Below are 24,574 nucleotides of genomic sequence, written 5' to 3' on the forward strand. Positions count from 1 at the left end.
ACAACCAGAGTAGCAGATTTACTCATGAACAGTAAATGTCAAATTTACATTCTTCTCTCTCAACTAACTCATACCTTTTTGTACAAAAATGGCATACAACATATTATTCTTTCTTAACAAATAATTAGTAGTCCTTGCTTTGAGTTTCATAATAGAGCTTAACCATTTCCATTTCCCCCTTTAAGGGCAGGACACCAACTAGGCAAGTACCTTTTAGTTTTTATTTCAAAAACACTATGGAAGTTTGGCTAATGGGGTCTCGTGATAATGAAAATGAAATGATTCAATATTCAATGCAGATAAATGCTCATTATATTCCAACTTACCTAAAACACTGACAAAGGCATCAAAAAGATGAAATGTAAGCAGAGGCTCTTTCAAGTGACCATAGTAGTCTGCTATGGTCTTAAAGACATCTTTCTCAAATCCTAAGTACATAGGCTGCTCCAAATCTGAACAATTAGGCCCTATTGAAAAAAGAGAATGAGATAGAAACATTAACAGGGCACCCACTAAGTACTAACCTCTATGCATATGTGTATTCTGTACAGATATTCAAGATCAGAAAAGTTTTCATGGGGAAAACTTACATCAAATAAATTGACATGATACATTTTGCTTACACAAATACGATTTATGTCTACATTGGAATCTATTATAACACAATGAGAAAAATCACTGGCTTACTTCCATTTTAAAAGAAACCCACTCTTTCTTTTATGTCCTTCTGGAAGGCATTTTTATTAAATGAAAACAACAATAATATTCTTTGAAATATTCAATATTTTCCTAGTCTTAACAGTTAACCATAACAATTAGCTCATGATAACAATTAGCTCACATGTGTAATAGATAAATTACAAAACAATCCTAAAGCTTTTCATTATTTTATCATTGCTATATTATAATATTCTAGAGTCAGAGTTGAGTGAAATTATCAAGTTCTGTCTCTAAATTATTTCAGACTAATTAAGAATTTATGTATTCTTTCTTATAGATATTTTGAAATGGGGATTTTACATTATGTCTTTCATTCTGATTATAAAATTCTCTACTCAATCCCCAACCAATCATCAAAAGACAGTTTATCAAGCAGATATTGCAAAGTTGGAGTAACTATAAGAAGCCTGGAACAACCTCGTTCTAGCCCTACCCTATGCCAGCAGCAAGGCAAAGATCTACTTGTATTTGGGACCAAAGAAGAAGAAGAAATGCTTAGCTCTCTTCAGAGTTGGCAGCAAATGCCCCAAACAATACCGACAGAGACCACAGATTTACACTGTTAAGTGGAGAGATAAACTAGAGCTGCCCATGTCTTCAGGGAAATGGCAAGCAATCCCATAAGGAACAGTTTGGCCAGCCTTCTCTATTTCCATCACCACATGGAAGAAAGAACTTCAATTGCACTGGCCAGTTCCGGGCTAGCAGAACACAAGACTCAACAACTGTACCCAAAGAGATCTCTTCCCTCAGGAGAATGAAAGATGAAGCCAATACAAACTGAAAGGAAATTCTAACTACAGAACTGCTATGACTAGAAAGGATCAAACTGAAAAAGACAAGCATTCTGGGCCTTCACATTTCAAGGAAATTGAACATAGTGAATATGGCTTTTTGTTTGTCTCTCTAAAACATGCTTCTTACCTCTTAATATTCTGTACACTTCTAAAATAATTTGGCTAAAATAATAAAAATTTTGAAAGATTTTTATGTGTGGTACCACATTAACCTAGCAGCAAACCACCACCATTTTTTGCTTGTTTCCTCCTCTAAAATATTACAGTCTAAGTCAAATGAAATGTTATTGTTAGTTTGATATGTCTCAGCAAGCAAACACACTGCCTTGACTTACTCCCTCCCAGGATAAATATGCAGTTCATTCTAAACAATTGTACCCTTTTGTGAACATTCCATCATTCTTGTTAAAAATATACAAAATATGGGGGGGGGGGGGGAGTTTCCTAAAAATACTACTGCTCTATGAGAAGAGGCCATATTTCTAAGATCTTTCATTTCTTAATTATCTTGAGCTTCAGAATATTTTTTAAAACTAGTTTTTTATAAATGTTATTCCTGACAGATTTTGGAAGAGTTGTTTGTATCCATTTCTGATTGAATGCTTGCAATCTACACACACAAAGAAGAAAAAATCACAATTAACCTGATTTTGTATTTATCTGGCATTAGTTCTTCATTCTGTGGTCGACCACAAGGCTAGCCAACAATGAAAGTACCCAGGCCTATGTGTGCATGGTCTACACTAAATGCAAACAGGCTTGAAGAAGGGAGCAGCAGATTTATAGCAAAGAAGGCCCTAGGCCTTCAAAATATTATATAATCAGTCTATCCTTTCTGCTCCCGTTGTAGATGACTACAACGGGAATCTGGACTCACTAAAAATAAAAAGTGTAAGAAACAGTTCATAACTTTAACAGATTCAAAATAAATTTTGGAGACCAATGAGAATTTGGAAAAATTAATCCTATATAATAAAAGGGTAATATGCAAATTTACCCTAACAGCAGAACGACTGGGAATAACTGGGTCACTATGACACATACTAACCACCAGGGGGCAGATGCTCAATGCAGAAGCTGCCCCCTGGTGGTCAGTGTCCTCCCACAGGGGGAGCTCTGCTCAGCCACAAGCCAGGCTGCCAGCTTCCAGCACAGTGGTGGTGGCAGGAGCCTCTCCCGCCTCCTCAGCAATGCTAAGGATGTCTGACTGCAGCTTAGGCCTGCTCCCCACTGGCAAGTGGACATCCCGGAGGCTTCCAGGCTGCCAGAGGGATGTCTGAATGCCCGGGGGATTGGGCCTAAGCCAGCTGGTGGGCATCCCCCAAGGGTCTCAGACTGCGAGAGGGCACAGGCCGGGCTAAGGGGACCCCCCCGAGTGCACAAATTTTTGTGCACCGGGCCTCTAGTCTATACTAATAAAAGAGAAACATGCAAATTGGTGTCACTCCACTATGCCCACCAGCCAATCAGAGCAACTATGCAAATTAACCCAACAAAGATGGCGGTTAAGTTGCACATGCAGGCACAGAGCGAAGACTGAAGGCTCCGGCCGGAGTGAAGACTGAAGACTGAAGAGGCTTGGCTTCTCCGCTGCAGCCAGACCAAAGGCCTGGGTCCCAGGTGCCGGAGGAAAACCAGTGCCGGCAGTCAGGGGAAGGAAGTCCTGTTGCGCGAATCTTCATGCAATGGGCTTTTAATTTATAAAACTAATCAAAAGGCTGACTTTGCTCTTTGACCACCTTGTTTTCTTTGACACATAAATAAGCATCTTTATGAATATGCCAACCATCCACTGCACTTGCTACATATGAGACATGTTCCTGTCCCAAGAATTTCCACCTAATATTACACCACCTGACACACATGGAGAACATTACTGAGTCGCTCCTCACATCTTTCCTCTCCATTGATGAGCAATTCCAGTTATTCTAACCTTTTCTGCAGAAGTTTGGTGGCTTTATGTATACATCTTCCTTGAGGAAAAACTATACTCTTCATTAAGTTTTGATCATCACTGAAAATTCAACATTATAGCCATACCTTAATATACACTTTACAACATATTATAGTCTAGATTTGTTATTCTGGCTTCCTCAACCTCCAAGTCCTAAGTTTGCCAGGAATTCAGAAATGGGCCATTTAACCTCCCATTTACACCTTCTATCTTGTACCTGCCAACTCTGGCCAAATATATAATTTAAAGTTAAGCGATTTCAAATGATTGAGCAAGAATAAAAATCACTCTCCCAAGGTAAAACCATAGAACTCTCCATCTCAGAGGTTCCAAAATATTAACCAAAACTGGCCAATATTTTTAATAGTTAATTATACATGGAGATCTTTGGGCTTCACATAAACTAATGTTGCTATTCACACTCAGAATGATAATATATAATCATTTTTTATATATCAACACTGAGATCACCCACTATCATCTGAATAGTTATTTTAATTTCATTCTATAATCAAACAAAACAAACTTCAGTTAAGTAATACAGAGTCTACTAATTCAAGAATTTTTACACCTATCTCTGCTCATACTAGTCTCACCCAAAAGGGAAGAAAGAAATTACCTCTCTGCAGTGATCTGTGATGCTTCAAAAGACCCAGAGAATACCACCACTATCCGTCAGCCAAATAACTAGAATTCTTCTTGTTAAAACCATTGGTTTGAGTTAAGCCATTAACCATTAAAATCCCTTCTTTAGGTCAAGGCTTCTGAAAATCCCCCCAAAATAGTAATGTTAAATGAGATACTACAATTATTTGTTGTTTCACAGTGCCTATGATAACCAATCAAGTGATATAATCTGATAAAGTGATATAATTCTTAGGATAATTGAATAAAGTAGGTATCAACTGCCTATGAAATGGATTTTGTATGCCTATGAAAAACCTCAAAAAGACCACCCTGATACAGGTGCCTTCATCATACATCCAAATTACTGAAAGTCTTTCTTGCTTCTCTGCATTCTTCTCCTTCCAAACCATCTTGCATACCAATCAGATCAGTCTTCTAAAACATTTCTCTCCCACTTAAACTATTGCCCTGTAAAAAGCCAATAGTAGACAGGATCTGCTAAGCAAACTGATAATGTAAATATAGGACATAATTAGGAACACATGTTTTAGGAATAAAAATCAGACAACAGAAAATGAAAACACAAATTCCTTTAAACTCATTCTATAATCAGCCCTTTCACCAAGTCACACATTTATCAGTAAAAGTACAGTAATCTCAAAATGATTAACTGCCAGTCACACAGGTTCAGGCCATTGAGCAAAAATATATTCTAATTCAGGGCGATAATTTCTGTTAATTTCATAAAACTGGCAGACAATAAGTACTTACAATTTGCCAAACACTTCATTGCTGACAGTACCCAATGAGGAAGTTCTTCTACAGAAAAATAAAAAGATATTTTTTTCAATTGCATATAACTCTAGAAATTACATACATAATTGGTATCATAAGAATGTAGTACTTGCCTAAGTAGTATAAAACATATCTGCTAATCAAAATCACCTATTTATGATGTAGAACTTTAAAAGATGAAAATTTTTCCTTAGCAGCAGTGGTACATTTGCTTGTATAAATCATGCCTGCAAAATTCTCTAAGGACAAGATGAACTTTTTAAAGCTTTAGTGACAAGAAGAAATTTGATCCTTTGTTCCAGGGAAACAAACTAACAAACAAATCAATTATCCTAAGAATTACATCCGGCAATGAAAAAAAGATAGGTATCACTTTACATGTTTCAATTTTCAAAATGTTTTAAGCAAACCAAGTTCTACTGACATATTAGTGTAGGCTATTCATATTAGAACAGCCTTAAAATAATAATGGTTAACACTGCTACAAAAAATCCTAGGTGAGCCATTTGATAGAGTGTTTTCCTCCTTCCTGGCACAGGCATCTGATGAGATGAGCTGGCACTCACGCTTCCACTTCTTCATCTTCTCTACTTTCGGTAAAATTGAAAAGACACTGGTTGAATTGTTAGACCTAATGAACCTGAGACTTGTGATTGTCCTCCTTGCTGAAGAACTTACTTAATAAGACAAAAAAAAAAAAAATGACTGGTCATCCAACTGGTAGCTGAAAGTATTAATGTTTGCTATACTCAGGAATGTGAAAGTATTTTAGATCTACTTCAAAGGCAACACCCCCCTCATTCTATGTAACTTAATTTTACATGTTGGTATTAACCAGACAACTCATGAATTCACAAATGTATTTCTGTTTCCTGATGTCCTTCATTCCTGATACAGGGGCTAAAAAGGGGAAGTATTTCAAGTTTCAAAGACACATTCTGTTCCTGTCAGGAAACTTGGCCTTGAGCAACCTCTTCCCTCTCACCACTGCTCGGTCTCCTTCTGGTACAGCTCTGTTTGCTGCCAGGAGCCTCCAGCCTAAACTCTAATAAAACCCAAAAGTGCCAAAACCGGTTTGGCTCAGTGGACAGAGCGTCGGCCTGCGGACTGAAAGGTCCCGGGTTCCATTCCGGTCAAGGGCATGTACCTGGGTTGCGGGCACATCCCCAGTAGGAGATGTGCAGGAGGCAGCTGATCAATGTTTCTCTCTCATCAATGTTTCTAACTCTCTATCTCTCTCCCTTCCTCTCTGTAAAAAATCAATAAAATATATTAAAAAAAAAAAAACAAACCCAAAAGTACTGTATGTACCACCTTCCCAGATCCAAAGGTCATTCTAGTTCCAGTTAAATCCCAGTATTAAGTGTTTGAAGTAAAGGAAGACCCAATTAAAGAGACTGTTCAATTCTAGCCCATCCCTTATTCAGGGGAAGGAAGTTGTAAAATCAGTTTGGAGATTCTGGTCCACTACATGTACTGTGAGAGTATTTTTCAAAAATCAGGGCCCTACCCAGTTTGCCTCAGTGAATAGAGCATCAGCCTGCGGACTGAAGGGCCCCAGGTTCAATTCTGGTCAAGGGCACATGCAGGCTCCATCCCCAGTAGGGGTCATCCAGGAGGCAGCCGATCAATGATTCCCTCTCATCATTGATGTTTCTATCTCTCTATCCCTCTCCATTACTCTCTGAAATCAATAAAAATATATTTAAAACAAAACAGGATAGATAGCTGCTAAATGTTTGTTTTTTTCCTGATTTGTAAACTGGCTTGAAAAAAAAAAGGGTATAAAAAATAGAAACACCTTCAACATCTAAAAAGCTACATTTATAAAAAGGACATAAGCCAAAAGTATCCCAGAAACACTGACACGGAAATATCATAACAAAAAGGTCAATGAGAACCTAAAATCAATCAGACCCCAGGATCCACCGAAAACTAACTTAAGCTCTAAGGTAGGTCTTAAACCTACTCACTTTTTAGGGATTTTCTGAGGATAATACAGAACCTTTTAATGCTCATTGTGGCTAATTGAACTGGCCTCTAGATGGATTTTGCTGACATTTTCACCCCTGAGTATTCATCATTCTATGAAATTTCTTTAATCCAAACAATTAGTTAAAAGGTATCAGGATGTGAGATGAGCGAGTATAAATTTATTTAGGATTTAGAGAAGAGTCAAATAGAAGGTGACAGATCAAGCAGCCAACATATGGATCAACCAGAAACAAAATGGTTTCTATGCACTTACTTGATTTGTCATCAAGGATAACAACTCCCTGCTTGCTCACACTATATACGTTATGTATGATGAACTTGGACTTGACAAGTTTAATGTCTAAAACTTCTTCTAAGGAATCAAGGCCAAGTATTTTCTGTAAACTAAAAAGAAAGATGATAATTACATTATTTAGTTTAATTTTTTTAAAGTCATTATTTACCCCAAATCCTAGCACTGTAAAATATCGATCTTTAAACTGTACTGTGTTGTTTTCTTGCATTTCACCCAATCCTTGTGGGGCAAAGGCTAGAAAATGATTATGATAGAACACACTGAAAAATATCCTTTTGCCATTAACATATTGCTTTAGTAATTTAATGACATAACACCTTAAATGCCAAGAAAATTCCATAAGATATTATAAAAACAAGAATTAGCTTATCCAATGATGAGAAACAGCTACTAGTACACCTTTGTGAGAAAAAAACCTGCTATTCACTTTAATTACATAGTACATAAAATATTTAAAAGACCATATTTCTCATTGTATTTCATTAAGAATTCAGTATTACTAGAAAGTTAAAGGACTTTCAAATGTCTACTCTTAACTATTATATAAATTACATAGAAAATAAACCAGAATCCAGTTAAATTATGTTTGATAAGCAGCACAGCTGCAAATAATGCAAAGTTCAGATTTTTATACGTAATTTCAGAAAATTAAATATGCAAAGAATAATGAAGAAATTAGAAAAAAACACTAAAAAGTCTCATTAATATCAAATGCACATACTGTGATAATGTCATAGACTTCCATATCTCTTCTACATTGGCCTCTGTCAGCTGTCTGCGGTAGACAAGGCGGCAAGCCGGCACCTCTCCAATAGCAATACTGTGACGCTTGTACCACATCTCAGAATTCTGATAGCAGGGAGGGGAGTAGAAAGAAAGAGAATATTTCAATTGACAGTGGTATTGTTTTATAAGAAATTCTTTAATTTTGTTATTTGTAATTTGATTTAAAATAAAAAGAAATAAAGTAACTTTCTTTGCATGCAGTGCAGAGAAATAAAGTTTGGCTACTAAAGATCAGGTCATATTATAAATTAATATTCAGGAATTACAAAAGAGTTATGATGACAAGCATGACATTTCCTGTGGGAGTTCCAAATAATCACGAGAAGTAGCAATGAAATAAAATTTTATTATTTCAAAATTAAGTAGAATGCCTATCCAAGTTCATACACTGTCCAAGTTGAATGATTATTTAAAATAAAAATTATGTGACAGTCAAGAGTTCTCTCATTTTTGTAAGCAAAGATCAAATAAGTACAATGTTGAATAGCAGCCCCCAGACCATAGGCATGTGCCAAAGGCAGGTAAAATAAACCTCCACAGAGAACAGCTGGAGATGGCAAGGAGGAAAACTAATACACAACAAAAATAATTAATTAATATCTGGATGATATTATGGCAGTGGTCAGCAAACTCATAGGTCAACAGAGCCAAATATCAACAGTACTTCTTCAAAATAGACTCGCCCAGGCCGAAAACCGACTTCTGCGCATGGACCACGAAGTTTCAATTGCACTGTACGCGCGCCCACACGTGGTATTTTGTGGAAGAGCCATACTCAAGGGACCAAAGAGCCACATGTGGCTCGCGAGCTGCAGTTTGCTGGCATTATGGGTATTTTTTCTTTTGTCACTGCCTGTAAACAATTCTTTTAAATACATTACGGAGTACCTGTGTGAACTCACTTGATTCTCGAAACAATCCTAGCCCAGAGGGGTATTATCATCCCAGTCCCACCCAAAAGAACACTGAGACAGAAACACAATGAATCAAACAGACACAAGCTCAAACAGGTAGAAAACGGAGGAGCCAAGATTCGAGCCCACACTCTTACTTTCCACACTATACTGCCACCCTCAGCAAATACAAAAAATAAATTTATGTATTTCCTTTTATTTGATACTAGAGGCCCAGTGCACAAAATTCGTGCATGGGAGAAGGGGGGTCCCCTCAGCCCAGCCTGCACCCTCTCCAATCTGGGACCCCTCGGGGGATGTCCCTCTCACAATCCTGGACCACTGGCTCCTAATCACTCACCTGCCTGCTGGCCTGATCGCCCCTCATTGCTTCTGCGTGCCGGCCTGATCGGCCCTAACTGTCCCCCCCCATTGCCGGCCTGGTCACCCCTAACTGTCTCTGCGTGCCGGCCTGATTGGCCCTAACTGCCCCTAGCTGCCAGCCAGGTCACCCCCAACTGCCCCCTCCCTGCCAGCCTGGTCGCTTCTAACTGCCACCCCAGCCGGCCTGGTTGCCCCCAACTGCCCCCCCACCGCCAGCCTAGTCGCCCCTCACTGCCCCCCCACCAGCCTAATCACCCCCAACTGCCCCCCTTTGCCAACCTGGTCGCCCCTAACTTCCCCCCCACCGCCGGTCTAGTCGCCCTCAACTGCCCCTCCTACTGGCCTGGTCGCCCCCAACTACCCCCACTACCGATCTGGTCGCCTGTCATGGCCCCCTCTTGCCGGCCTGGTCACCCCACGCAGCCCGCTGTTCAGTCTTTTGGTCATCCCTCACTAACCCCCCTGCCGGCCTGGTCGCCCCATGCAGCCTGCTTGTTCAGTCATTTGGTTGTCCCTCACTAACCCCCCTGCCAGCCTGGTTGTAGGCAGCCATCTTGTGAGGGTGTGAGGGTTAATTTGCATATTACTGCTTTATTATATAGGATAATGGCTAGGCAAGAGAGAAGATAGGACAAAACAAAAACCAACAAGCAAAGTGGAGAAAGTAAGAAATAAAAAATGAATAATAAGCTCAAGTTCTTCAAGATCTATTATTAATGCCATCATTCTAACACCTATATCAAGGGAAACAGATCCTGCTCTGCCATTCCTTCTTTGGACAATTCTCAAGAAGTAGCAGTCTAGGCTTTAGTGGAATTCTAATAAGCAGGGAGCTTTCAAACTTCTACCATTCCATTTAAGGGGGAAGTATGAGAAAAGGCAAGACAACAGTTATCAAAACAAATGTAGATTCAGATGACCAGGAAAACGATACACTGGGGGCAGGGAGGTGGATGAATCGAGACACTGGTATACCACTTCAGGGATCCTGAAAGGTTTGAAACTGAATAGAAGATAGAAGTCACTGTCATTGGTGCATTAAAGTATGCTAACGAGCAGTTGGTTTTCCTAGAGGTAATGCCAAGAATATCACGACTTTGAAGAACCAAATAGAACAGAAAAGGGAAGTTATTATTGATGACATAAACACACATTAATTTAATATGGGATTCTATCTCTTTTGTTGAATAACAATTCTACAGATGGGGTCATATTAGATGTTTAAATGTGAATGTGCAAAAAACAATATACCTTATCTCATAGAACTTATATTTTAATTTTCTCTAGGTTAGGGACTAGCAAGCAGACCTTAAGTGTTCCTTATTAGGAATTAAGTAGTCCTCAAATATCCCTTGTGCTCACTCTTTCAGAATAGTTCCACTATGTTTTCTATGAATCTATGTTTGTATTGTTATGCTTCACTAGACTTTGAATCCTTTTAGAACAAAACTGTACCACATATTACTCTATCTGTAGAGTCTAGCACAATGCAAGGCACACAGTAGACACTCAATAAATCTTTGTTGAGTGAATAAGTTAATGACTTCCAAATATGACTGCCCCCCTAAGTTCCAGCACCATTATCTCCATCTGCCTATTAGACACTTCATTTAATACAACCCAACTGCCTATTAGACACTTCATTTTTTTTAAATATATTTTTATTGATTTTTTACAGAGAGGAAGGGAGAGAGATAGTTAGAAACATCGATGAGAGAGGAACATCGATCAGCTGCCTCCTGCACATCTCCTACTGGGGATGTGCCCGCAACCCAGGTACATGCCCTTGACCGGAATCGAACCTGGGACCTTTCAGTCCGCAGGCCGACGCTCTATCCACCGAGCCAAACCGGTTTCGGCTAGACACTTCATTTAATACAGTCCAACTTTATCATCAAACATATTTAAAACCAAATTCATCACTGTCCCTGACATATCTGTAAGCCCTATAGAGTCCCCATTTCTGTCACCAGTGTCACTTTTTCTTGAATTATCTTTGATACAGCCTAAGCTATTTAACTATATTCTCCAAACTGAGATAATACAACTTCTTCAGATATTTTTTCTTTTCATTACATTGACGAAAAATGTTTACATCAAATCTTTGCAAACAAAAGCATGAATTGGTCAAGTCATATCAGACTAAATTAATTTAACACATTGGTGTTATATAATTTTTAAAAACTACCATTCAAAATTTGTCTCTACGTTTTATTTTTTAAGCATTATTTCAATCTTGGTAATCTTTAATGGGAATATTTTAAAGAAAAAATAGGTCCCCCAAAAAGTTCATTGCATAATCAGCATAGCAAATTCTGTTCACACTTTGTGTAGGGCTCATTCCACAATACTCCATGCCCCAACCTTCTCACTCTCAACTGGTGATAAAGTTCAGGAGGAGGAGACAAAGAGGGAAAAGGACAAATTATAAAGCTGAAAGGAAAAGAATAAAGGAGTTTTAACAGAAAACGTTTTAGTCTGAACATATGTAAACAGCTACCATATATTCAGTCAAAATCAAGAGTGATAAAATTTTGTGCACTGGGCCTCTAGTATCAGCCCATGCAAGAGTGATAAAATGCAAAACTTAGTCTTTCTTTATTATTGATTTCTCAGCTATTGACACATAGGTATTATTTTAAAGTACGTTCAGACCATAGGTCATAAGGAACTGACAGAGAGAACTGGACTAAGCCTGGGGGTTCACAGACTACTACTTATTCTCCCTGCTGCTAGCCATCAGTCTTTTAGTAATGGCACTTACCATCACAAGTGGCCTTACTGGGATGTTCTCTTGTGACATGCCTGGTGGGGGGTCATTCCATTCTGGAAATTTAATAGCATCCTTTTGGTATGGGGGCCTCTTTGGATATGGTTTCAAGGGTGAGGAAGGAGGAAATCTAAAAACCAAAAAGAAAACTATTATTATTATAGTCAGTGGAAGACAACACAGATATTTTAACAATAATCATTTCTTGTATCCTTGAGAATTTATATAACAGCAAACGTCATATACTAAATGAGTTCATACTTAATCAAATCATTATACATAGCTAACTATACCCAACAATATGATTTTTTTTTTTAATATTCATTCAGGCCAGCCGGTGTGGCTCAGTGGTTGAGCACCGACCTGTGACCCAGGAGGTCACAATTTGATGCCTGGTCAGGGCATATGCCCAGGTTGCAGGGCTAGGTCCCTAGTGTGGGGTGTGCAGGAGGCAGCCAATCAATGATTCTCTCTCATCATTGATGCTTCTATCTCTCTCTCCCTCTCTGAAATCAATAAAAATATATTTTTAAAAATATACTCATTCAGCCCTGGCCAGTGTGGCTCAGTTGGTTGAACATCATCCCACATACCAAAAGGTCAGAGGATCGATTCCCAGTCAGGGCACATCCTCAAGTTGCACGCTCAATCCACAGTCAGGGTGTGTGTGGGAGGCAGCCAATTGATATTTCTCACATTGATATTTCCTCTCTAAAATAATAAAAACTAATTTTAAAAAAATATTCATCATGCCCATCAACATTGTGAAGAAAAACAGGAATCAACCATATGACACATTTTTTTTTTTTTAAATATATTTTATTGATTTTTTACAGAGAGGAAGGGAGAGAGATAGAGAGTTAGAAACATCGATGGGAGAGAAACATCGATCAGCTGCCTCCTGCACATCTCCCACTGGGGATGTGCCCGCAACCCAGGTACATGCCCTTGACCGGAATCGAACCTGGGACCCCTCAGTCCGCAGGCCGACGCTCTATCCACTGAGCCAAACCGGTTTCGGCGACACATTTTTAAATAAACAGAATTTATTCTCTTACTATTTGACTTTCATGATTAAATATGTTCTTAATGGGATGCCCAAGTAAGCCATTCCTTTCACCTAGCTCAAAATCCTTACTGCCTCATAACTCCAGCTGAAATTTGTAGATGATAAGCATGCAAATAGAAATTGATAGATAAGTCCTCAGTAACACTTGCTAAGAAAGCATAATACTTGCTAAGGAAGCATATATTATAACAAAAATCATATGATCTAACATTCATTTTTTTTTAATATATTTTATTGATTTTTTACAGAGAGGAAGGGAGAGAGATAGAGAGTTAGGAACATCAATGAGAGAGAAACATCGATCAGCTGCCTCCTGCACATCTCCTACTGGGGATATGCCCGCAACCCAGGTACATGCCCTTGACCGGAATCGAACCTGGGACCTTTCAGTCCGCAGGCCGACGCTCTATCCACTGAGCCAAACCGGTTTCAGCCTAACATTCATTTTTATAACTACTTCTAATAAAGATTAATCCTCCTTCTCTAAAATATCCAATACTTCACACTGCGATTGAAGCTTTGGTCTAGAAATTCATCTCCAAGGAGGTAAAAGCTGTGCAATGTCATTATTCTGACTTTCAATAATCCACTGTTCTTATCCCTCCTAGGTTTCAACAGCATTACTCCTGAACTAACACACAGAAGCCTAAATACAATCTAACTCTCTTTGAACTAGTCTAGACCATACCTGATAAGGAACAACACAAATGTAATTAATACATAATTTACTTAAAGGCTCTTTTTCTGTTAGCTTGTTAGAAACAACACACTGCATTGCATTGTATTGCACTGCACTGCATTGATGAACAAAAGCAAGAACTCTAGTTCCTGATGCTGACATAGAAGTCAGTAGGCAATGACCTTTTTGTTTGTTTTAATCCTCACCCGAGGACATGCTTAGAGCGAGAGGGGGGGGAAAACCACACACATTGATATGAGTGAGAAATATTGATTGGCTGCCTTCTGTTCCAGGGACCAAACCCACAACCCTGATAAGTGCCCTAACCGGGAATCAAACCGGCAACATTTTGGTATACAGGACAACATTCAATCAACTGAGCCACTCCAGTCAGGTGGCAATTAACTTTTCAGTTTGACTTTCTACTTATTCAAGCCAAAATAAAGGCTTAAAATTTTGTCCATGATACCCATAGGAAAAATCATTCAAATAAATTATAAAGATCTTATTCCTAAGACAAATGCAGAAATAAATAATTTTTAAATGTCTACACAAGGAAACTTCTATCGAGATGAATCAGAAGAATCACAGATAAAGAGTACTATTGAGAAACAATTCAAAAGCAGTCACAATAGACTTGGAAAAAGATGACTGACCGAGAGAAGCTGAGTTTCATCTTCTCTGAAAAGAACATCCAATAACTGCACTTTATTTGAAAGGTCAGTTTTGAGTAAGCAAGAAAAAAATGAGGTCTGCAAATCATTAAATCAAGTTACAAACAAATAAATTGAAAGATAGCTTAAATTTTTGGTATTAAGTTACCAAGGCAGATACCTCCAAATGATTCCAAAATACAAATTAAATTGAACTCTAAAGCCAGTAAAAGTCACCCTAGCTCATAAGTAGAGCATGGCTTATAGAAATCCAGTCCTGTTTTGTTTTTTTTAGATGCCTAACAATCACAACAAAAGTCCTATTTCCAGCCAAAGTATAGCATGTATGCATACATACACGCTCACACACGTACACTCTCACATTCACATACAATACTGCATATAATTCCAGCAACACTGGAAGGACAGCAACTACCCTAAGACCATCCTGCCACAAAAAGAAAAACCCATGTAGAGATGCCCTGAGGATGAAACCTCATATAGAAAGGAGAGGCCAAAAAGCACAAAGGCACCATGTTTGTAAGCAGAGAAAGAAGCCATTTTCGAAGTGAATTTTCTAGCATAACTGATGGCTTATGGGTAAAGGGCAAACTGACAAATGAACCTATTCTAAATTTTTTACAAAAAAAAAAAAATGAGCAAAATAAAACACTTTAAGCCCTAACCGGTTTGGCTCAGTGGACAGAGCATCGGCCTGCGGACTGAAGGGTCCCAGGTTCGATTCCGGTCAAGGGCATGTATCTTGGTTGCGGGCACATCCCCAGTAGGCAGCTGATCAATGTTTCTCTCTCATCGATGTTTCTAACTCTCTATCCCTCTCCCTTCCTCTCTGTAAAAAATCAATAAAATATATTTAAAATAATAAAACACTTAAGCCATCAAAATAACATCACAAGGAGACAGCATTTCACTTACCAGACTGGCAAAAATTTAAGTCAGTCAATATCAAATATTTTCTACTGGAATAAAAATTAGCATACTCAGGCCCTAACCGGTTTGGCTCAGTGGATAGAGCGTCAGCCTGCGGACTCAAGGGTCCCAGGTTCGATTCCAGTCAAGGGCATGTACCTTGGTTGCGGGCACATCCCCAGTAGGGAGTGTGCAGGAGGCAGCTGATCGATGTTTCTCTCTCATCGATGTTTCTAACTCTCTATACCTCTCCCTTCCTCTCTGTAAAAAAGCAATAAAATATATTTAAAAAAAAAAAAATTAGCATACTCAGTATGAGAAAGTTTGGCATTACCTAGTAAAGTTGAACATGCATACTGGTATATCCTCTAATATAATTCCACTCCAAGGTAATTCTGGGTATCCTAAAGAAACTTCCACATGTGCAAAAGGAAACAGGTTCATAAATGTTCGTGGGAGCATTGTTTATAAAGCAAAAAAACTGAAAGCAACCCAAATCAACCACTAAGAGAAAAAGATATATTGATATAACAAAATAGAATATAAATGAGAAAAATCTCAGGAACTATAATTAAATATATCAACATGGATGAATCTCAAAAATCATGAGAAATATAAGAAAAAATCTGAGAAGCACACACACTCTTTAATATCTTTTATATAAAGTTCAAAACAGAAAAATATTTCAGAAACAAATCAATATACTGTTTATGGATATGTGTTAAGTGTTAAAACACTAAAGAGAAGTGAGAGCATGATTAAGACAGAAATCAAGATACTGATGACCTCTGAGGAAAAGATGCAAATTGTGGGTATACAGGTGTTCACTTTATCATTATTATATAAATTGTTCAGCTACGAGTTATACATTCTTATATGAAAGATGTATTTTTCAATAAAATTGAGAACATTATAAAAGAACAGTGCTCCCTCTAGTGGGCTACATTTGTTTCTGCTTTATAAATTATAAATTTAATACTAACATGATCATGGATTCCAGAATTTCAAGTTCCTTAGAAATGATCCAGTACAGACTCCACATTTGTACACTGAGGCTAGAAAAGGTACTGACCACATCCAACAAAAAACTCAGGTTTCCTACTGCCACCTCCACTGCCAAATATTGATTGCAAAAAATAATCCTATATTGCCGAAACTGGTTTGGCTCAGTGGATAGAGCGTAGGCCTGCGGACTGAAAGGTCCCAGGTTCGATTCCGGTCAAGGGCATGTACCTGGGTTGTGGGCACATCCCCAGTAGGAGATGTGCAGGAGGCAGCTGATCGATGTTTCTCTCTCATCGATGTTTCTAACTCTCTATCTCTCTCCCTTCCTCTCTGTAAAAAATCAATAAAATATATTTAAAAAAAAATAATAATCCTATATAATGAAAGGCTAATATGCCAATTGTTCGACCGGGAATTTGACCACTCTCTATGACGTGTGCTGACCACCAGGAGGCAGCGCGGAACATGGTGGGCATTGGCGATGCAGCGCTGGCAGAGGGCGGCAGTGGAGGCGCTGCCGGCCCCAATGGGCCCCGACAAGAGCAGGACTGTGGCGGGATGGTGGAGCAGGTGAGCAGGCAGCACCAGGCCAAGGCAGGTGCGAGCAGGGGCCCGACTGCCCCGCTGATCGCCCTGCAGACGGTGACCAGCGGCAGCAGGGAGCCATCCCCGATCAATTACCCCGCAGGCAGGATGGTGGAGCAGGTGAGGGGGCGACACCAGGCCACAGCGGGGTGCCAGGCGGGCTGCAGGGCTGCAAGCCTGGGGGCAAGAGCTGGGGTCCAATCCCCACAGGACACCCCAAGGGACCCCACCCATGCACGAATTCGTGCACTGAGCCTCTAGTAGTAATAATAATTAGAAAATAATCTATATTAGAACTAGTATCCTTTGATGAATTTACTTGAAACAAATTAGAATTCATTACCTAATCAACAAGGGCATCTAAACCACAAGAAAAACACAGTTTATATTTTAATAAATTTGACCGTTAAATGACTTAAACTCCTTACCATACTATATACTGAAATTATTCCATTAGCATCAGCAGAAATTTGCAGCATCTACAGCTTTTGTCAGCCTGAGCCTGCCTCTTTGCCTTCAGAAGTAACCTATGTCCTTGGTATAAAAACGCCAGCCGGGCAGTGATTATTATAGGAGTCGACTACTCTGAGACTGACATTTCCCACACACCCATGGGTTAGGCAAACCCATAGTAATTTTCTGGATTTCAAATGTACCCTGTACCCATTCACCATATTCTTCTAGCTCAGTAGTGCTATAGAATACTATGTCATTTAAATGCTGAAAACTGCTAATGATTACATTTCAGTTTTGTTTAAAGGTTTATCAGGAACATAAAGTATTTGAGGGCAGAATGAGAGATGCCCTGGCTGATTTTGCTTAGTGGTTAGAGGGTCAGCCTGTGGACTGAAGGGTCTCAGGTTCGATTTGGTCAAGGGCATGTACCTCGATTGCAGGTACCCAACTGGGGCACGTGAGGGGGGCAATCGGTTGATATGTCTTTCTCACATCAATGTTTCTCTCTCTCTCTGTCTCTCGCCCTCCTTTCCATCCTCTTTAAAAGAAAATCAGTTGAAAAAATATCCTTGGGTGAAGATAACAAAAAAAAAAGGAGAAGAAGAAGAATGAGAAGGTGAGAAAGAATTAGTTGTCAAATTAAGGAAACCTTTGAGCTCCCAGCTCAGAAATCATTCCTTATTCCTTATTCCAAGTGAATAAAGATTCCATTACGAGTAAAGGATCAAATGAGTATTTTTAAGGAGGGGAGAAATATGATCTACAGGGAAATAGCATTTACAATAGCACCAAAAACTATGAACTACTTAAATCTAAATCTAACAAAACTTGTGTAGAGTCTGTGTACGTAAAGCTACAAACCACTGCTGAGAAATTTAAAACCTAAATAAACTGAGAGATATACCATGTTCGTGATTTGGAAGACTCAATTTTATTAATTTGTCAAATCTCTGCATACTGATTTACATATTCCACACAATTTCACTCAAAATCTCAACAGAAATTTTTGTAGAAATAAGCAAGTTGATTCTAAAATTTATATAAAAAGGCAAAAGAACTAGAACAGCCAAAAACAAAGTTGGGAGACACACTACCAGAGTTCAAGATTTATTATAAACCCACTGTAATCAAGACAGTGTTATAATGGAGACAAGCTGGAATACAGGCCTCTATATGACGCTGTGTTTTATATATATAAATGGCCAAAAACCAGAAGCAGGAATAGCCTTACTCACCATCCATCCCAGTGACCCATTCCCAGAACTAGAGGTCCTGTCCCCTATAGAGTACTCAGGTAAGGAAACATAACAAGGCACTTTGGACTCCTTATGGCAGGGAGCAGCAGGCAAGAAGAGGAATCACTAACCCAGCAGCAGTAACTGACCCTGACCAGCAGAAAAGGGCTGCTTCTCCGAGCCACAAACACAGGAGCACCTGTGGCAGCTCTTGAATGGGTATGTGAAAAATACGTCTAAAAAGTGCCTGGTTATCAAGGGTTTCTACTCTCAGAAATGAACTTTTGGGTCACACTACCAGTAAGTCAGCCCAAACCTGCCAAGGTGATAGGTGAGGTTGGGCAAATTTACAATGGAGAGTGGAGAAGGAGAAGATGAGCATCAGCTGTAGCCAGGAAACCAGCTGCAGCATTAGGGACTTTATTCTTCCTAGTATTCTCCATTTCCTAGACTTCGCCTCAGAAAGAGCCCCATGAACATGTGTGGAGAAGCAGCTCTGGGCAGTACAAGCAATGGACTGTGCTGGCCATGGAGGTACACAACCCATATCTCCCTTCAAGAACCCAACAGACACCAGTCTCTAGCTGCTATATCTGTCAGGCTTCTCCCAGGAAGCTTCCAGCACATACGTGAGCACAGTGGGGGTTCTGGAGCCAGACCAATCCTAACAGAAGACACAGAACTCCTCTAGCAGGCAGCCTCTGCCCAAGGACTCCCCATCAACCTGGCCTGACTTTCTCAGAACGGCACCCTGTGGTCTGAGGCCCTTCCTACCTAATTCTTTCCCTCTCTATTTCAGAGCTCAGGCCTGCACCACAAGCTGAAGGCTCACCACAATTCCTGCTCCTTTTCCCTTTATCCTTTCCAGGTGGCCCAGAACCCAAGCATTAAATCACTTGCATCACCCTAGGTCCATTTTGGCATCTTCTTCTGTTCTCAGAGGGCCTGAACTAATAGAATCATCTAGTAATTTGTACTCATCTATGTGTGATGACTTCACTTCAAAGTAATCATATCAGATACCACTAGGTAACAGAGATACAAGAATTAATACCAACCCAGCTGGCGTAGCTCAGTGGTTGAGTATCAACCTATGAACCAGGATGTCACAGTTCGATTCCCGGTCAGGGCACATGCCTGGGTTGATCCCCAGTGTGGGGCATGCAGGAAGCAGCCAATCAATGATTCTCTCTCATTACTGATTTTCTATCTTTCTCTCCCTCTCCTCTCTGAAATCAATAAAAATATCTTTAAAAAAAAAAAGAATTTATACCAGTTCCTGCCCTCAAGAAACGGTCTAGTGCAGGAGTAAGAAACCATGACCTGCAGGCAAATCCCACTACTTGCTTTAATAAGTTTTACTGGAACACAGTCATGCCGAATCCTTTACATATGCTGTGGCTGCCGTCACCCTACAACAGCAGTCAGGCAGTTGTACTGAGGTTGTCTGACCCACAAACATTTACTATCTGGCCCTTTACAGAACAAGTTTTCTGCGCCCTGGCCTAGTGAGACCAGAGATACCATCAAGACCGAAATGTTAACATCCTTACTCTGTAGATGAGGACACAGGTTCAGAGTGTAAGCGATTTGCCTAAGATCACATGGGTAGCAGTAACTCCAGAACGGGGATTCGAACCCAGGCCTGCCTCACTCCAAGTCCTTGTTATAGCCCTTCTATTACTGAGCTTGTGTTACACTTAACCATAGCTCACCTGATGTGGGAAATGACTGAGTCACTTTTACTCAGGAATAGAGGTGGTGTGATTATTGCTTAATTCCTTCCCAGTATAAAGGAAACTCCTCACTTACTAACCTTTGAACTTCTTTCTCAATAAATACAAGGCATTGTGCTGGGTGTGGGGGACACAGATAAAAACAAATTCTTCCACAATCTTACCTAACAACACTCCCTGCATAATAACAGGTAACATGTTCTTACATACTGTAACCTCACTCATGATGACATGATGACAGACTTTATAAGCAAGTCCCCTTACCTTGATCAACCCCTCTCCCTTCCTTGCCTGGCAAACACCTATTAATGCATCAATACTCAACTCAAGTGTCACTTCTGAAGCAAAATATTCTGACTTACTCAAGCAGAGTTGATTCCCCAGTCCTCAAATGGTATTGAATGCACCTCCTTATAATGGCATTTGTGACAATGAATTTTTATTTATCCGTCCTCTTATCTAAACTTTAACTCTGAAGATAGGATCATGCATCCAAGTGTTTAGTGGTGTGGCTAGCATAATTAGGCACTCCATAATACTTGAGAAAGGAAAAAGAGGCAGGAAGGGAGGAGGATGTGGAGAAGTAGCACATATGAGAATCTAATTAACACTGACCCAAAAAACATCCGAAAGCTATAAGAAAAGGCTATAACATAAATATAATTCAAGCAACTGATGAAATGCTGATTGGACATCAATTGCATAAAAATGCTTAAATAGACTATGCTTTCTGATACTCATATAAAACATTTGTCTGCCCTCTCCCACTTCTACTCTGCAAGTTATAAACTCCTCAAATCCAGAGAGGTATACCCTCACCTGTAAAGGTCTTTTATAAATCTGGTCGTATAATCTGTACCTCAAGGCAAATTCCCACTCCTCTCAGAAAGTTAAGGTTTAGGGTTAACTAAGGAAAGAAAACTGATTGATACCTACATGATCTTTATTATTTTGCTTCAAGGTTAATAGTATTTGAGAAGGACTCCTGTTCAATCCACCTTCTCTTCACCTAAAATGGAAGCATTCAGTGAGCCATGCTCCTTTGGTTTTTCTGACTTCCATTGCTCCGTTTCCTATTAATGATAATAACCAGGCATCATAAATTCACAGGAAAGGAACCAGGAAAGGACTAAAGAAAAAAGGATTTTTCAAGGGCAAGTTGGTGAAGACCAACTGGATAATACGAATATAAAGGGAAGGGATACAGACACCCGACAGAGAGCATGGAACACAGAAACTAAGACCACAAATGAAGGGCTAGGATAGAAAGATAAATCATGGCCCCAGCTGGTTTGGCTCCGCGGATAGAGCATCGGCCTGAGGACTGAAGGGTCCCAGGTTCGATTCCAGTCAAGGGCACATGTCCGGGTTGTGGGTTCAATCCCCACTGGGGGGTGTGCAGGAGGCAGCCAATCAATGATTCTCTCCCATCATTGATGTCTCTATCTCTCCCTCCCTCTCCCTTTCTGCCTCTCTAAAAGAAAAAAAATCAATAAAACATATTTTTTAAAAAAAGGTAAATCATGGATTTGAAATTTTTACAAATTATTTTAAAAGCCTTTAAAAATTACAAAACAAAAGTTTATCAGTAACCAGGAACTGCTTTTTCTTAGTCAGGACAGTCTGTGTCAATGCATTAACACACCTACTTGTACTGACATCTTTTACATCCAAAGGCAGTGGTAATGTAACCTCAGAGTTGGCTGGACTTAACAATCCAATACAGAACTTTCAACCCAGGGGCCAAGTATAACCAGCCTACTACTTACTCTGGTGGACTGTGCTCCTGTGCCTCAGGGACTACCAGGATACTGAGCTGGAATACATCCCCTATTGCTGATTGCTGCAGGCCAGTCTGATCTGTTGCTGAGCTTTTTGGCTGTCCCAAAAATCTTGGCACTATTTTCCAGGCCCTAAAATTTGCCACCATTTTGCTCCCTTATAGGCATTGCTTGTTAAATCAGTCTGAGTGAGTTCTGGGTGGCAGAAACCAATTCTGACTAATTTAACCAGAAAGAAACTTGGAAAACATCCAAATAAGTCACAAAATCAATAGGAGAGCACAGCTGGAACCACAAGTGACAGCCTCGTGTGAAAGCCACTGCAGGCACCATGGCCTCTGGATGCCTGTGCCTCTATGCAGGTCTGTCCTGGCCCCCACAGGCCACCCCACTATCACAGGGATTCAGTCCTAGGTAGGAACATACCAACTGCCAAGGGTAGGGCACGTGCCTGCACCCTAACTGCTCGGGGCAGAAAGAGAGAGTGTCTTACCTACTGAAGCTTCCACTGGTAGAAACAGAACCCCACCATGGTTCATAACAGGAATCCCACAAAATAAACAGAAATGTTTAGAATACTCAGCAATTAAAAAAAAAAAAGTCAAACGTCTATCCTATTATTACTATTCCCTTAACTCTTATTCTAGAACACAGACTTTATTCCTACTCAAAACACTAACCATGACTACCTTGGCTTTTTAAAATAAAAGTCTACTCCCCAGCCAGGTATTTAAGAAACTCTATCAAATGTATCCCTTTGATGCCCTGACCTAAAACTTCTTCTGCAGCCAGGCCAGTCTCCTCCTTCTTCTCCCAGAAAAGCTGACATGCATTTCTGAGAACCCCAGTCTTGCCATTCTTGTCACCTGAAATATCATCTCTCTTCCTGTCCCTTATTATTCAGGTCCTACCCCATTCTCAGGACCCAGGTTGAAGTTTTTCACTTCCTCCTCCATGAGGTCTCAAAACACTCGAGTACACACCGAGTAGGTCACGGGCACAATCCCTGCACTGGCCAGACAAACGTAATCATGGTAAAATGTAGAGAAATGGTGGGAAGTGTGGCAATGGAAATGGGTTTGCCCCACCTAAAAATTTTCAGGTTCATAATTTTTTAAAACAAAGGGTTAGAAGCTAATAGCACTAAGTGCCTCTGGGGGAGGGAACTGGATGGCTGGGGAAGAGAGCTGGAAGGTAGGCTTTTAAAAAAAAAAAAAAGTATTGATTTCAGAGAGGAAGGGATAGGGAGAGATAGAAACATCAATGATGAGAAAAAATCATTTATCGGCTGCCTCCTGCATGCCCCACACTGGGGATCACACCCATAACCCAGGCATGTGCCCTGATTGAGAATCTAACTGTGACCTCCTGGTTCACAGGTCAAGGTTCACAGGTCAAAATAAAAATCATATAGACAAAATTTTAATGACCAAAACATTACACCAAACAAAATACATGTGCCATCCCAAGGACCGCAGTGTAGCACCTCTAATTTGTTGTTTGTTACAGATTAATTAAATAGCCTTAGTTCTGCTACTTATCTTTTTCACATATGTATTCTCTATCACAAGAGACTGCAAAGTTAGGGAGGAAAAGAATCATGTTATATTTCTTTTTATCACCGTCAATGCCTTGGATTAAAAAACATGTGATTATGGAACAGAGTGCAGAATCTCGGAGGGAAGGTGGCGGAGAGTGGGTGGGTGGGAGGTAATCAACCAAGGACCTTGTATGCATATATGTATGGCTCATGGACACAGACAATGGGGCAGTGAGGTGAAGGGGCGGGGCAGGCTGGAGGGTGTTAATGGGGGGAAATAGGGAGCATATGTAATACTTTCAACAATAAAGAATTATTAAAAAAGAAGTACGTGATTATGTACTCAATATTTGAAATTATTAAAGTTTGGAATTTAAAAATGCCTTAAAGGTCTAGTTCATCCCTGTCATTTTATAGATGGAAAAACTGATGCCTAGCAAGCCTAAGGAACTTATCTAACTATTAAAGGACAAGAACCTAGGACTTGATGAAATGAATAAAAACAAACTCAGAGCCCTGACCAGTGGCTCAGTGGTTGGAGTGTCATCCCACACACCAAAAAGTTGCAGGCCCCTGGTCAGGGCTCATATAGGAGGCAATCAATCAATGTTTCTTTCTCACATCAATGTTTCTCTTTCTTTCTTTCTCTTTCTCCAAGGTGAGGATTTTTAAAAAAAATCACAGGCACACATTCTGAGCATTACTATTAAAACAAAGGACGTCCACTAGAGGGAGCCAATAATGCATAACTTGAAGGTAAAGTTCCTAAAACAGTTCCCTTCAAAAGATCTAGAGCAGCGGTTCTCAATCTGTGGGTCGCGACCCCTTTGGGGGCCGAATGACCCTTTCACAGGTGTCGCCTAAGACCATCAGAAAACACATATACAAT

The 24,574-nt window shown here is 39.9% G+C and overlaps 1 protein-coding gene across 1 annotated transcript in view; it reads right to left on the reverse strand.

The window, feature by feature from the left end:
• The window catches only part of DEPDC1B (DEP domain containing 1B), a 54,026-nt gene that overhangs the window by 22,316 nt on the left and 7,136 nt on the right, over nucleotides 1-24,574 (reverse strand). The window contains exons 2-6 of the mRNA XM_081088783.1: nucleotides 12,011-12,146; nucleotides 7,905-8,032; nucleotides 7,142-7,272; nucleotides 4,870-4,917; nucleotides 327-467 (exon numbers count right to left, since the gene is read on the reverse strand). Coding sequence (XP_080944909.1) covers nucleotides 327-467; nucleotides 4,870-4,917; nucleotides 7,142-7,272; nucleotides 7,905-8,032; nucleotides 12,011-12,146 — 584 coding nt within the window. The remainder of the gene's footprint in view (nucleotides 1-326; nucleotides 468-4,869; nucleotides 4,918-7,141; nucleotides 7,273-7,904; nucleotides 8,033-12,010; nucleotides 12,147-24,574) is intronic.

The sequence above is a fragment of the Myotis nattereri genome (genome assembly GCF_964212035.1).
Source record: "Myotis nattereri genome assembly, chromosome: 4".
Classification (NCBI taxonomy): domain Eukaryota; kingdom Metazoa; phylum Chordata; class Mammalia; order Chiroptera; family Vespertilionidae; genus Myotis; species Myotis nattereri.